This window comes from Girardinichthys multiradiatus, chromosome 1 (assembly GCF_021462225.1).
Source record: "Girardinichthys multiradiatus isolate DD_20200921_A chromosome 1, DD_fGirMul_XY1, whole genome shotgun sequence".
NCBI lineage: Eukaryota > Metazoa > Chordata > Actinopteri > Cyprinodontiformes > Goodeidae > Girardinichthys > Girardinichthys multiradiatus.
This window is the reverse complement of record NC_061794.1, coordinates 46,091,258-46,107,286: the sequence shown is the minus strand read 5'-3', so window position 1 is coordinate 46,107,286 and position 16,029 is coordinate 46,091,258. Positions and strand designations below refer to the sequence as shown.

The 16,029-nt window shown below is 40.6% G+C and overlaps 1 protein-coding gene across 1 annotated transcript in view; it reads right to left on the bottom strand.

Moving 5' to 3' along the window:
- dnmt3bb.1 (DNA (cytosine-5-)-methyltransferase 3 beta, duplicate b.1) overlaps positions 1-16,029 on the bottom strand; it is a 50,422-nt gene that overhangs the window by 26,999 nt on the left and 7,394 nt on the right. Inside the window, exons 2-3 of the mRNA XM_047367053.1 lie at positions 7,761-7,869; positions 2,210-2,363 (exon numbers count right to left, since the gene is read on the bottom strand). Of these exons, the coding sequence (XP_047223009.1) occupies positions 2,210-2,363; positions 7,761-7,869 (263 nt within the window). The remainder of the gene's footprint in view (positions 1-2,209; positions 2,364-7,760; positions 7,870-16,029) is intronic.

Here is a 16,029-nt window from a genome sequence, read left to right as displayed (position 1 = left end):
TCACACAAAAACTTTTATTAGAGAGGTAAGACTTCATCCACTGCAGAGCTGATCCTCTGATTCCCACCCATTGCTTCAGCCGTTAAATCAGGATATCATGGCGATGAGACCTAGGTGTACGAGCAGTACATGGTTTCCACAGTCAGCTTCTAAAAATGTCATTAAAAACACTTAACAGAGCTAATTATGTGCTGTGAAATGTTAATAAACCAGACTGAAATACCTCCAAGATTTGATCCTCCTCCAGGAAGTTATTCAGTAGGGAGTAAACAATCTTTTCCAGTATTTTACTTAGCAAAGCTAACATGGTCTAATTGGCTAAGATAGCTGAGCACATGATTAAGGATGAACAACCACATGATTAAAGTCCTTTGGAACCTGCCCAACATCAGAATGATATTCATTAAGTTAAGAATGAAAGGTCCCAGAGCAGGAAAGACCTCTTTTAGCGCTTGAGGAGGAACAAGGTCACATGGAGAGCCACATGGTTTAGTAGTAGACACAAACTTCTCTAGACTAGAAAGAGAGAGACAGGTTGGAAATGGTCAAGTAAACCTGAACAGGACACTAGCATAACAGGACAACAAACATCCTCTATCCTAAGAACTGGATGCACAAGTTTAAATTTATCGTGGCTTTTTTCTAATTCACACAGGGTCAACATTAGACATTAATTTCCTCTATTATTTGGTTTAGTTTCCCTCAGCACACCTTCGTTGCCATCAACTGTCTTCTGGCATAAATGTGTCTGAATATTCGACCCCTCATTATCACAAATGTGCGGATCTCCCTTAAACTGGTTAGTTTCCTGGCACTGGCCAGGCTTTCAATGATAGCCCATGAAATTTAAACATGTTTGGAGCTTTGAGAAGGAACATTATTATAGCCATAATGTAGGCCTGCTTCATCCTGTCCAAAAGCAGTTTGGATCTGTGTTTGGGATCATTATCCAGCTGGAAGGACTAAATGTGTCCAAGTTGTATCCATTTGGCTGCTGATTTGAGGTGAACTTGACCATTATGGAGATTTTCCTCAATCTTTTTTACTCCGTCCGCTTTGTGCAATGCACCAGTACCACTGGAAGTACAACACCGCTGCACCTCGCTTGATAACTAGGACAATGTTCTTTGGTTTGAACTCTCACTTTGACTCCTCCAGGCATTCTTCTTGCCATTGTGGCCAGACATCTGGCTTGTCTTTGTGGACAACTACAAACTTTAGTCAGGCTTGAAAGAGTTGATTTTGGAGCAGGTACGTCTCTCTGGGTGACACCCTCTCAGTCTATGGCGATTTAAATCTGCCTTTACTGTGGAAAACAAAACTGATGCTCCAGCAGTTCTCACATCATGTCAGGCTAGACCTTGGTGCTTCCTGGGTTGTTGCTGAACATCATAACCAATTTCCTTTTATCTGAGAGAGATGGTTTGGGTCAGAGGGTTGGAACTAGGACAATTAATCCAAAAACCCATCCAAGCTGGTTTTGGAATGGATAAATCTAGCTAACAGTATGCTTCTGGAATGGCCTTTCTTTCCAAAGCCCAGACCTCAACATTATTGAACATTACTGGAGCATGAATTAAGGTGGGGTCTGAATTTAAATTTTAGATTCGAACATTTCTGGCAGTAAGAATGATCAAAATTGTGGATGGCTACAAAAAATCTGCTTCTTTGCAACTCAGCAGGTAACATTTAACCAAATATGCTGCAGGGGGTGCATGTATACATATTTCAATTTGAATGCCCAATTTTGACCCTGTGCAGTTTAGAAAATCCACAACACATTGAACATATTTTACTCGGTTCTTGTTTTTTGTAAATCATTTGGAGTTGATTGTTGTACAATTATGTCCCCCTAGAGAAAGAAAGGTTCAAATGTATCCATAAAGACCCCAGATTAACATGACTGAGATGACCTAATGGGTGGATGGCAATTTTTCACCAGACGTCAGCATGAAGTTATACAATGTCATGTTTTGGTCATCCTCCATCACATGAAACAGAAATCTTCTTTTTCTCTTGGAAAATCCCTTGCTGGACAATTCTTAATGGTGCTTTAAATAATGACCTTAAAATCAAGAGATATCAACACCTAACCCCTGATGGCCCATTACAGAAACCTTTAGTGAAATAACATATGAAGAACTGAAAGAAAATGGGATGTTGTATAGATACAGTGTTAAACTGTAGAGGTACTGAATGCACTAACTACCTTGTGGTGAAGCAGCACCTCCGTTCTGTTTGGGGCTGAAGGGGGAGGGCGGTTCAGCTGCAGTCATGGGGCTGTTGTCATTGGTCAACTCAACGCCGCTGTCGCTCTCTGATAGGCCCTCGGCAACAAGGGGCATGTCTCCATTCACTGCTGCCTGAGGATAAAATATTCTGATCACATTATGTTTTCATGAGCTGCAAATAGCAGTGATTCCCACCACACCCAGCAAGAGGGCGCTAGAGAGTTTGGGGGCTTGGGATGGGGTGGAGAGACTGTCAACATGTTTCAGCAAAATAACAACATCCTTAATCAGAAATCAAGGCGACACTATTATTGCATTAAACCCAGCTGTTGGAGAGAGAACTGTCGTCAAAAGGTGTGTTTATTAATTAATATTGGTTATTAAAGAAATACTGTGTACAATCCACGGATGAGGACATTTTAAAACAAAAACTGAATCCCCTGCAAACATTTACTTGATACAATGAGATTATTAAGCTAATGCAGCACACCTGCAAACATACCAAGATATGTCCACACCCACTGAAACTGTTAGGCCAAGCAAGGAGGACATTAGTCAGAGAAGCAGCTAAGAGGCTCATGGTAACGCTGGAGGAGCTGCAGAGATCAATGGCTCAGGTGGGAGACTCTTATGACAGGACAACTATCAGTGAAGTTGTCCTCAAATCTGGCCTTTGGGGAAGATTAGTAAAAAGACAGCTCCCATTACCCCTGTCCATTAATTTTGAAAGTCTGTCAACATTAACAATTAAGAATTAAACTTTTTGGCCTACAAGCTGGGAAGATGGATGGAGCTAAATACAGGACAATCCTGGATGAAAACCCATTTAGAAACTGCAAAAGACTTAAGATAGGGGGCAGAGGTTCACTTTCCAGCAGGATAATGATCCTAAAAATACAAATAAAAGTATATTCATGGAATAGAATGGCCCGATCAAAATTCACAACTACACTAAGTTCAATTGAAAATCAGTGGCAAGGCATCAAAAATGATTTTTACAGATGCTATCCATCCAGTCTGACTAAGCTTCAGCTTGTCTCAAAGAAGAAATAGAAGAAATTCAGTCTCTAGATGCATAGCTGGTAGAGACATACTCTGAAAGACAGCTGGAGATGCACTGAAAAGTTGTTCTACAGAGTATGCACGCACGGTGCTGAATACAGATGGATGCCACACTTTCAGAGCTTTACTTGCAGAGAAAGATGGAAACAGAGCAAATCCCACATTTTCACAAACAGGGTAGAATAATCCAATTCAGTTTTGACAAGTATTTTACATTTTTAACCAGATGTGATCAAATTTAGTCTATAATCCCTTTAAATAGTGAAACAGCCCTTTACATTAGCACCTAATTGTGAGCAACAAAATGGATACCAGATTCGGCCAGCCATATTGTTTTATCAAGTCATGCTTTAACTTAATGAAAACTACAGTCATACTAGTTTTGCTCGTGATACAATTGGAACAGAATCTGGCCTCTGATAGTAGATTTTTGTATAAAATGTATGGTTAAAAGACAGCGCTTTGGGCCCATTATTCCCCTATTGTAAGCATGACATCAAAAACGTTGGTATCCATCTTGATGCCTACCTTAAACTATGTAGGCAGGTGAGTGCAGTGGTCTAATCCAGCTTTTTTAATCCGAGAGAGCTAGCTGAGGTGAAGCCATACCTTCCAGTTGATGTCTTTGTGCATGTCATTCATCTGTTTGTTACTTGCAGATTGGACTACTGTAACTTCCTGTACTTTGGCTTGGTCCAGACCTCAATTCATCGTCTCCAGTTAGTCCAAACCACTGCAGCTCGTCCGCTGACTGGTACGAAACGCAAGGAGCATATTACCCCAGAGTTGGCTTACCTACACTGGCTTCCTATTAGAAATGACCCTAAATATGCGAGGTCCAACTGTGCAATGCTCAGAGGAATGCCTACAAACAAGTGCTCTGAAACTCTGCAGGCCTCGGCTAGCATGTTCTTGATAAGACATTTAATAAATGACTAAACAAGTGTGGCTTGTTTGAAGGAGTTTATTCAGAAAGACTTCTCTCTGAAAGCTACATGGGGGAACAACTTAGGTTCAATCTTAATAAACCACAAAACCTCTGGAACAATGTTGTAGTGACCAAAGTGGAGATGTTTTGCCATAAAGCCCAGTTCCATGTTTGGAAAACAACAGTCTGCATAAATACAAGTTAAAAATTGTCAAGCACAGTGTTGAAAGGGTGATGGATTGGGCCTGTTTTGCTGTAATGAAACGAGGCACTTTTTCAAAATATCAAATACCAAAGTGTAAAATGCAGAGATTGACAACTACAGCACAGATTCCTGCAGCTGTATGGAGGTAAATTTGTCTCAATATTATGCAATCAAACAAAAAACTAATCTCAATCAAAAAATATTAACTTTCAGAGTTGTAACGATTTTGTTTTGTTTTTTATGGAATATTTTATTTTGGGGAGAAAAAAAAATTGTTTGATAAAACTTTTTTTGATTAAAATGACTAATTTTTTCTCATGAAGAGAAAAAAGTTATTTGCAAAACATAAACTTTTATTTGCGCATGTCAAAAATCTTTGGTTACGACTCGCTCTTTTGGTTTTGACGCTAATCTTTAACAGAGAGCTGGTGTCGGCTGGCGTCACCGCGTATTTTTGACTGTCGGCTCCCTTGACCGCAGTTTTCTTCTGTACAGTTGATGTCTCCTCACTGAAGCGACGCTGCAAGCCCTGCAGTTTGAGCGGCCGCTTTAGTTAGTGCTAGTCCTCATCGATGATCTGTCATCATTACATCACACCTTCAAGCCACAAAAGCCTTCTAAGCCTTGCATTCCTCAGGGCTGAGGTTCCCTCCCTTTCTTGATGCTTCGGTCCCTTCAGACAGAGAGGCCCAGAAAGTTCACAGTTTGAAGCGTTTGGTGAAAGAAGCTACTCAGTGTGGTAATACTCTGGTTGTTTTAGCCCTTTACTTTTAGAAGATAAAACATACAGCCTAGAAACATGCATTTATTTTATTTTTTTCCCTTTCTTTATACTTTTCCAGACCTTCAAACTGTTAAAAGTAAATGCAAAATGTTTCTATGCTTTCAAGTCTGTGAAAGGAACCTCAAACTGCCTTACCAGATATAACATCTTCAGTATTAAAGCATCTTCACTGTGTCTTTTAAAGAAAGCAATAAAGATGGTCATCCCAATCATGAACGCTACCTGAACTAAAAGCCAACAAGGATGTTCTGTGTGCCTAAAAAGAGTTTCAGCAGCTTGGGTTTGTTAGAGATTTACTTCCAATTCTCGCCCCAATCCAAGCTACACCGGTACCTCCTGCAGATTGTGGCTCTACACCAGAGCGGTCTATGCTGCGTATGCATTGATACTACGAATAAAGGCCCAGCCACCATCAGCCTCTCCAGCAGACCTGGCTTCAGGATCACGCTCCGTTATCCTTAGTCCAGGTGAGGGAACTTGGTCCATTGGAAGTAATAACAGCATAACGCACAGGTGTCAAACTCCAGTCCTAGAGTTCCGGTATCCGGCAACTATTAGATGTGTCTCTTTTTCAACAAACCTAAATCAAATAATTAGGTCAACAACCGGACTCTGTAGAACCTGACTGCCTGATAAGTGGGCAATTAAACCAATTGATTCAGGCTTGTTGGTCCAGAAACACATTTAAATGTTGCAGGACACCGCCCTCGAGGACTGATGTTTGACATATGGGTGACACTTACCTTTACCACACTGAGTAGTGCTGCTGCTCCTCCACATCAGAAGAAGCAGGTAAAGGTGGTAAAGGCATCTGACAGATTTAGCTTCTAAATGCCTTCCAAGGCAGGATTTAGGAAATGTCTCTCTGTGTGAAGATCTCTGGCCGGATCCAGGACATACTGGAGAGATTGTTTGGAATGTCTTGGGGTTCCCCTAGATTAGCTAAAGGAGGGAGGTCTGCTAAAGCTACTGCTCCAGCATCCTGGTCTTGGATAATTGGTGAAACTTGGATGGATGGTAAAACAAGAGATAATTGAGATAAAAGGTTAAATTGGTAAATGGAAGCATATCAGGAAAAGGAAAGAGCAAATGGTATCCTTAGTACATTAAGTAAGGAAACTTGGTTTGGTCATTTATTTCTTTGTTGTAACCTTTGTTCTGGGCAATAAATCCGAAAGGCAGTTTCTCGTGGGATGTGTCCATGAAAAACCTGACGTATACTGTGTGCAAATGCCAGCCAGTCTTTGGTGTAGGCAGTGTGATGGTGTGGGTTGGTATCTCCCTCACTGAGGGACTAAACTCAATCAACACTCGCCACCACAGAGAGGTTTAGCAGAGACTACCTCTGTAATCTGGGAGAGGAGAGGAAGAAAAGGTGTGTCTTCACATCTGACCTCAACCCCTTGTGGGATCAGCTTGGGTGTGCTTTTTGTGCTGGAGTCACCAACACAGCCACATTGATTGATATATTATACTGGTTGAAGAAAAGGATGCCATCCCACAGCAGTGTGTGACCAAGCAGGTGACCAGCATTATGAGCCATCCAGAATCCTGGTCCATCCATAATCCAACCATCCAATAGAACAAACAACACAAACCAAGGAATCAATTGCAAAAAAGCTTTTTTTTTTTTCATTTGCAAGGAGGGTTTGGCAAGTTTTTTATGGGTGGAACCCACATACTGAACTCCGCTGCTCAACAAACATTTTAACTTATAAATGTTCCTCTGTTATAAGAAGAGTAAGCAGGCTTTTCAGTGATGTAAGATTTAATGCCAAGAAGCATTGTCCTACAAAGAAATATTCACCCAAACACTCTTCACGCTAAGTCTCTTTTTTTAGCTGAATCTGCTGGTAGCAGAAGACGTGCAAAAGAGAAACTGATGTTGGATGAAGAAAGAACGGCAGCAAAAAGAGGGATGAACAAAAAGTGCAGCAGATGGTTGAGGGAAGGAAGTCTGCCTTTCAGAGAGAGTGATAAATGAGAGTAAAAAGAGGAAGAAGTGGCAACGGACGATGGAAGCCGCATTCAGTATTTATGACTGAAAGAACAAAGGTTTGAAACAGCGGGTGACAGCGTGTGTGTATAGATAGCAAAGCTAAATGGACAGAAAGTGAAATACATTAGAAGAAATGTCTTCACAGCCTAAAATATTCAAATATTTTCATCTTCAATTCAATAATATCCTTTTATTCTTCTTCCTCTAACTCTTTCCTGCTCCCTTCCCCCTGCTGCCTCCATCCCCGTATCTATTCACCCTTTGCTTCTTCCCGCCTTGTACAGATGCAGCTGTTTGTGTGCAGCAGAAGAAACAGGCACCCTCACAACCAAGATGCACTCTCAATTAGACCCATATGACATGCTAGCACTCCTGTCCAGGCATCTGCCTTGGCAGCGAGACAGCCGCTGCTTTATGGCACAGCTGGGTCCCAGAGAGGTGTGGAGAGTGTCTGTGTGTGTAGGAAGGGGAGGCTGAACTCTGGGTCTTTTTCTCAGCTATTTGACTATCTCTTGTGAAACTGTGTGCGTATCGGTGTGTGTGTGCCTTACTGTGGCAGTCACATTGCTGCTCTCTGCTAAGACAGCACCAGAGTACTTGTTGGAAGGCATTGCTGTTGTAGTTGACTGGTCCAGTAGGTGTCCTGACTCCTTTTCAAACCTTTATAGGAGACAAAAAAGGAAGCATTGATAAACCTGCCGGCCTGAGTTGTTCACTACAACAGGAGAAATACTATAGTTCATTTATTAATACTACTAAAAAAAGGTAAAACCGATTTTAATAGAAAGGTTACTAAACATCAGTTTGTTGAATGTGGATCTTTGTATTTTCACACTGGTCAAGGTGCCTATTTTGCCAGATCCCCACCAAGCAGCAGCAATCAGCATTTCTCCAGCCTATCTCACCCTGGACAGTTCGCCAGTCCATCACAGGATAATGGATAGGCAAACAGGGCAGGCAACCATGCACGCACACTCTAATACCTAAAGGCAACTTAGAGAGATTAATTACGCTTAGTGGGAGGACACCTGAGCACCCACGGGGAGAACATGCAAACTCCATGCAGAAAGAGCCCAGGCTGGGAATCAAACTCAGGACCTTCTTGCTGCAAGGCAGCAGTGCTACCAACTGTGCCACAGTGCAGCCTGGTATTCTGTTTATAATTGGTCAAATGAAACATAGCATATGGGAGTGGTTTCTGTTTCCTCTTGTACTGAATATTGAGGTGAACAATTTGGGCTGTTCTGGGCTGGATTCTGGTGGTTCTTTGAGGTCCAACCAGCTAATTCTGATTTCTAAAGATAATGACAGATCCAAACTCATTTGTGTAAACTTTCTTTAAATCAACAATACAAGGGCAATAAAAGATGATTTTCAGTGTTTTTACATATCTGTACTGAATTAAAACAACTAAACAAACAGTTCAGGAAATTATTGACTTTCTGCAAACCAACAATAGATAATATTACTGCTCTAGACCAAATTTATTCAGGAGGCAGAAGAGAAGAAATTATTAAGTGTCATTTTGGTTGTACCCGACATTAAGGTTGCTAACTTCTGTGATAGACCAACACAAAGTAGTTCATAACTTTACAGTATGAGGAAAAAATCATGTTTTTAACACGTTTTACACATGAATATCTGAAAAGTGTGGAGTGTATTTTTTGAAGTAGTTCAGTATCAAATTTCCCACGAGCCATGTAAAGGGCAAATCAAATATTTTTATTGCAATATGCAAGGTGTGTAGAAACCTCACACTGAGCAAAGAGAATAAGTATAACATGGTGGCAGAATCATGCTGTGGGCATGCTTTTCTATAGCAGAGCTGATGGGAAGATGGATGGAGCTAAATCCAGGATAATCCTGGAAGAAAACCTGTGAAGGCCTGTTCAGGACAACGACCCTAAACATACAGCCACAGGTACAATGGATGATTTAGATCAAAGCATATCCATGTGTTAGAATGGCCTACTCAAAGTCCACACTTAAATCTAACTGAGAATCTGTGGCAATGCTTCAAAAAAGTTGATGTTCACTGAAATTCTCAATTTCTGTCACAAAGACTTGCAGCCGCAGTTGCATCAAAAGGTTGTTTGACTTCTTATTGCAGGAGGAGGGAATATAACAACACACCACACTTTTCAGATTTTTCTTTGTAAAAAATTTTAAATTATTTGTTTTCCTTCCACTTTCTAAGTATGCACTATTATCTTTTGGTCTAAACACAACATCTTTGAAAAGAATTTGAAAAGTTTCAGGTTCAATACGTTTTCAAGGTGCTGCAGATAAAACAAAGACTATGACTCTTCTTCATGGTCTGGATCCTGTTTTCTTTTAAGGTTTTGGAGGATTAATAAACAGGACCGCTCAATCCAAAGTGGTATGGATGCTCTCTTGTGTAATCATACAACGTTTTTTCTAAAATGTTTAACCATCTTTGAAAGTAAAGTCCTAACTAGGGGCTAAAGGCAGGTTTTTGGCAGCTAAATGGAAAAATAAGGGAGGAGGAGGGAAAGGTAAATAAAGACAAAAAAGAGAAAGTGAGGGAGGGAGACACCAGCTTCTCTGGTTTTCCTGGTGAAAACAGACCTGACATGCCCATACAAACCTTTAGGTAAACAGATACACAGGCCTGTCTGGGTGTGAGTGTGCGACATGGGTGAGAAAGTAAGTGAACATGAATGTGTTTTTACATGTTCAATAAATGCAATGCCGCTACTTTTGTAACTGCATTCTTCTGCAGCTCTATGCAGGTGGACATGACTGATGGCTATAAACCATCTGTAGGTACATGGACAAAGTAAATGTGTGTTTAAGCGTGTGTGAGTGACCTGGGTTAAATTTCAAAGAGGTAACAGGTCAATTTCCCAAACGTGTCAGCACAGGGAGATGTGCGGGCTATCAAATTTAGCCTTAGCACACTGATCTGCCCCAGTGCAACACCTCCAACCACTACGATTAGCAGGAGTGTGACAAGGGTTTCAGTGGCTTATATGTTAATGTCATACAAAGTTTACTACAAACACCTGATTATTCAGTCACTGAAGGGCAGAATATTAGAGAAACTCAATAGATGGACAGGAAACCGGAAATAATGAGGTGAAATTTCTGTTTGAAATAAAATGAGTGGGTACCTGAGACAGCAGTAATGTTACAGGCAGCTACCCGAGCATCCGGCAGGCAATTAAAATCCTCTGTGAAGGTCTGCAAATACAGAGGATGCCTTGTGAATGCATCAGATTATGCAATTACCCAAAATGTGGAGCCCATGGTGCAGGATGACATATTTTGTGCAAGCGCCCTTCCTGTTTTAAACATTGGGCCAATCCAAAATCAGCTTGAAGGGATAAAAGCTGCAGGGGACATCCCATCTCCCAGCTACACTCCAATTCTTCCTGTAAGGATCTCCAGGTGTTCCCAGGGCCAGAGGGGATATCTTGCTGCTACAATGAGCTCTCCCCCTCCAAAGGCAGGCATGCCTATCAGAAGCCAGTCAAACACCTTGACTGGCTTCTTTTAAATATATTTTTTCGGCACTAGAGGCCTTTATTTATAATTTTTTGACAGTAGGCAGACCAGAAAGAGGGGCAAACATTCAGCAAAGGTCGCCGGGTCCGGGATTCAAACCCAGGACAGGCGCATCAAGGACTACAGCCTCCATATGTGGTCGCACGATTAACCCCTACACCACCAGCGCCGCACCTGACTGGCTTCTTTTAATGCAGAGGAGCAGTATCTCTACTCCAAGCTCCCCTGACGTGAAGGAGATCAGCCCCCTTGTGAAGGAAGCTCTTTTCAGAAGCTTTAATTTTGCTCTTTCTGACATAAACTGTGTCTCTCACCTAAATGTTATGGCAAATGGTTATCTGTGTCTGATAATCAAAGGTGTTTGAGGATCTGAAACAACAGCAATAACAGAGGGAGCAAACACTTTTCACACTGTTGATGAGTAATGGAAGAGTAATGCCCTCGTTCCTGCAGACAAAGCATTGAACAATTTATCAATCTCCTGCTCCGTTCTTCATCACTCATGAACAACATACCTGAACTCTTCTGCTTAAGGGGGACCTGGAAGAAATGGACATATCCTCTTTCTGCTAGATAATATTCTGAGCTTCATGCACAGCCACAATGCAGCCACGAGCAGACTCTTATCTGAAAAATGCTGGAAATGGTGTCCAATATCTCCTCTGACTTTTAATTACGGTTTCGATTGAGTGTTGGAGGCTCCTGCAACTGCCTGGTCTGCATGTTTTCTGCAATAGGTCTAAATCCAATTCCTTCAGGTGCTCCAGTCTTTGTTTGTATTTATCTATGAGGTTTTAATATATGATGGAAAAGCTTTGATGTAAAGGCATCTGAAAACAAACTGGATTAGAAATCTGGATTAAACCCACGGTTTACCGCATTTTAATGACCCTGTGAGCAAGAATACAGGACACAGTCCATACAACAAGCGGAATAAACAACACACAGCTTAAAGAATAGCATGTTAACAACATTTTTTCCATATGTTGGCATAAAAAAATGTTTTTCAGAAATTCTCTTTATTCTCTTGAGCAGCATAGGTAATGGATTTCCAGCCATTTGTAAGTGGATATACAGCACTTACATACACTATATTGCCAAAAGTATTCGCTCACCTGCCTTGACTCACAAATGAACTTAAATGAAACCCCATTCTTAAACCTGTCAGAGTTTGTGTAGCGGAGGACCCCGGAATGCAGACGGACAGGAACCATTGGTGGCGAGTAACCAGATTTAATTACAACAGCGAACATTGCACTCACACGTGGTGCCAGAAGCAGGCATGAACAGGCAGGCAAGACAGGCTTGGTATAAACTTGATATGAGTCGAGCTGATAACAGAGTGAATTGATCCGTATAACATTAATTGACAGACAGGAGAGAACAAAACATGACTGGAGCAAAAGAGAGACTCTTGAATACAAACTTAATCACAACTAGTAAACCATGAAACTAAAGCATAACCAGATCCTAACTTGACAAAACATGAACAAGAAGACAAAACTAAAGCATGACCAGGAAAATAACAAAAGCATCATTCAAAACCTCTCAAGAAGAATAATAAGAAGAACCCAAAAACACCTACAAATCATGACAGAACCCCCACTCAAGGGCGGAGACCAGACGCCCACAAGAGTCCGGAAAAAAACCAAAAACAACCCGAACAGGGCGGGCAGAGGGGGACTTGGCAGGAGGGCCAGAGACAAAAACCAAAATATAAGGTTCAGGCGGGCGACCAGGACATCGTCCTGAGCAGGAACAAAGGTCAGGCGGGTGACTAGGACGTCGTTCCGTCGTCAGCGTTCTGAAGACCTGACGTGGGCTGGACTGCAGCAGTGCTCTTATATTAGATGGAGGTGGGTGGCAGTAAAGCTGGGCAGGAGCTGAGGCAGTTTAGCACGTTAATACACCATCAAGACCTATTGTTTTCATGCTTCAAAGGTGAGGTAATATCCCCACAACGCGACATGTTTTTGAAAAAAGGATGCCACATAGTTTGTAGAGTGAAGGGGTTCTCTCTGACTAAAACAAACTCCTCGGATCAAGAATGTGCTGACTGCTTGCCAGGTATCCAGCTCATTAAACTCAACCAGAGGTGCCATACTGGCACAAAATGAATGTATTTATGACTAAACCTGGTCAGAAGAACTTACCATGTGAACAACGTGAGAACAATCCAGTTTAATGTTTCACAGTCATGTATGTTCACTCAAAATCTCAATCCATCTTTCTGTACATCTCTAAAAACGTGTTAATATTCTATCTATGCCTCAAAATATTGTGTTTAAAACAACATTTTAAAAATGTATACTGTACAATTGATGGGCTAGTTTAAAAGTATGCAAAGATTTTAAAAGTTTCAAAACCACTAAACTACCAACATTTACATCGTTCTGTTCTTTCAGTTTGAAGCACTTTTAAGGAGAAGATAGAGAGAGTCGGACCGACCAGAATTTTCCCACCGCTTACTTGTCCACTATTTTCTACAACAACCTTTACCTTCCACTCAACTTTTGAACAATGTGCTGAATACATCAGTCTGGGAACATCCATCTTCTTTAGGAATGATCTTTTATAGTTTGTCTTCATGGAGAGTGTCAGTCTGCAAAGCAACTTAAAGTCAGCATGTGTGAATGTAGACTATAACATGGCCAAGGGAAAACATTTCTGTATTAGAAATGAGCCGTAAGCCATAACCATAACATACAATTTATGGAATAAAATACTTCAAATATGCAGTTTTGCATGCAGTGAATCAATTTAGTTTATGATTTTTGTGATTTTATGAGGCGGTAGGGCAAATTTAAAAGTTATGCAGCACCTTTACATTAGGCTTAGACATTACAACTGTAGCCAACTGTATCCATAACTACTTCCATTTACATTTTATTTTAGCCGTCTGATGCATCCTGTCATTCACACAAGCAAGAATTTTACACTTTCCACAAACCAAAACATTTTTAGAGAACAATTATCCCCCATAATCGGAACAACACACCCAAACAGTTGCAGTTATCCTGCAGGATGCAGCACTCTTGGAATTCCTCAAACACCAGTGGTCTAAAACTCCTAAATCAACAACCTGATAAGATCAGATGGGTGTACTTTCTTTGTCACCATGACTGAACATAGCTCTGGGCAGCTAGTGCTGGAAAAAAATTAACTTATGTGAGCACTGACAAACTCGGTTGTCAACATGATCAGAAAACTTGTCAGATTAGGAATTTAACAACAAGTAAATTTCATTATCATTCATTTAACAACACAGATAAAAATGCAGCAGGTATATTTGTAGAGACGAAAATATGCCTGGGAGAATAAATTAAATGCCTTCATTGTGATCCATGCAATAACTTTGTATTTGAGTAGATCTTCATCATGATGCCAAAAGTGAGTGAGCAGTAGACACAGACTAAGAACATCCGGAGGGTCACGGAGTATCTCATACCAGGATGTTTGAAATTGATCCTCCGGGCCCCATGGCTTGTTTAGGAAGGGCTCTGGTTGGATCAAGACGGAACAAAAACAATCGGGTCTTTACCAGGTTGTGAAATTACATAAAACTAACTTCAACTGAACAAAACTGCACGTCAGCTTCCAGAGTGTCATTATTTCTCACACATAAATGGAGCACAGACAAAAAGAAGTTGATTCAACAGCTTGTAGAAGAAACTTCAGCAGTAGTCTGACTGTATCCTGCTGCTGGGAAAGAACTCAGGCCCGGTCTTTTCATCACAACAATGCCTCATTGCCTCCATGATCCAGTTAGGGACTAGCTTCAGCTGCTGGACTGATGGTCTCACAATGTACTCCAGAATACTTTGGTATACAGAGGAGCTCATGATCCATTCAATGACTGCAAGCAGCCCAGGTCCAGTTGCTGCAAAACAAGCCTAAACCATCATTCCTCCACCACCATGCTTGACAGTTGGTATGAGGTATTTGTGCTGCTATGTAGGATTCACCACGCAACTCAAGATCTGACATTTCAGCCACATTTCAGTCCTCAAGATCTTTGCAGAAGGCCTTCACTTTGACTTTAGCTTGAGCTAAAATAGTCTTTAGTCCCACAGATGATGTTCCTGAGATGGTGTTAATATTAATGTTTTAATTACACTGAAGTATTATTATCAAAAAGCTGTTTGTTTACATTTCATAGAGTAAATTATCCTATTCTCCTAGTAAGACTGAAATTAACGCTTTAAATAATGATGAATAAACTTTGAATGCACGAGGGATGAAGTGATTATTGGTTTTAATGATTTCCATCATGGAGTTTATATCCTATGGTTCGTTTTAAAATTAAAATGCCATTAAAACCATATGCAAAATTAAAAACTCCGTTGATGAGAGAGGATTTTTCCAACAGCTGCCATGCTGCATTCAGGTACAGCTGGGACACTAGGGCGTCAAAATATCAAAACAACTCTAAAGTGATTAAAACATACTTTATTGTCCAACATGAAGACATTCTTATTTAAGAAATCCTAAAACATACACACCAACTGTTTTTAAGTGGTTATATCTATCTATCCAGGTGTCGGCTATGCCTGCTTATACTACTTTATTCATGGAAAACAAATCCTACAGATCTCCAGTCAGTTCTGTATGTTTTATAACATAATAATTTCTGTGCTTACTGCTAACTGCAGTAAAAAAAAAAAATCATATTCTTTTATTTATTTATTTTGATTGAAACGTACTGAAAACATACTGAACTGCGATTTTACTGCCATTGAGTCTCGTTTGTCAGATTGAAAGTACATTTTAAAAAATAGCAAACTTTAAGCAGGTATTAAACATACTTTTCATTAAGTCCACATTGCTGTATTAAATATGTTTTTTTATTGGTATGAGGTAATATTCTAATCTCAAAAGAAAGGTTTTCCTCAGTAGGAAGAGTAGTTGTCTTGCAATCAGAAAGTTGTGGGCTCAATTCCAGCTTCCTCCTGCTGTATGTCGATGTGCCCCTGGGCAAGGCACTTAACCTCAAGTTGCCTACCGATCTACGTAATCGGTGTATGAATGTGTGAGCGTTAGTGAGTGCGATTGGGTGAATGTGGCTCTAGTGTAAAGCGCTTTGAGCGGTCTGTAAGACTGGAAAAGTGCTATATAAATACAGTCCATTTAGCTGTAATTTTAGAATCTTCTTAATATAGAGAAATTGTCGTGAAGCGACATCTTTGGTTTTGTTGTGGTCTTGTGTTTCTATTAGTTTGGAATTTGTCTAAGTTCTTTTAGTAGTTTATTATCTATTATTTGTTATGGTTTTCTTATGACTATTAGTATATT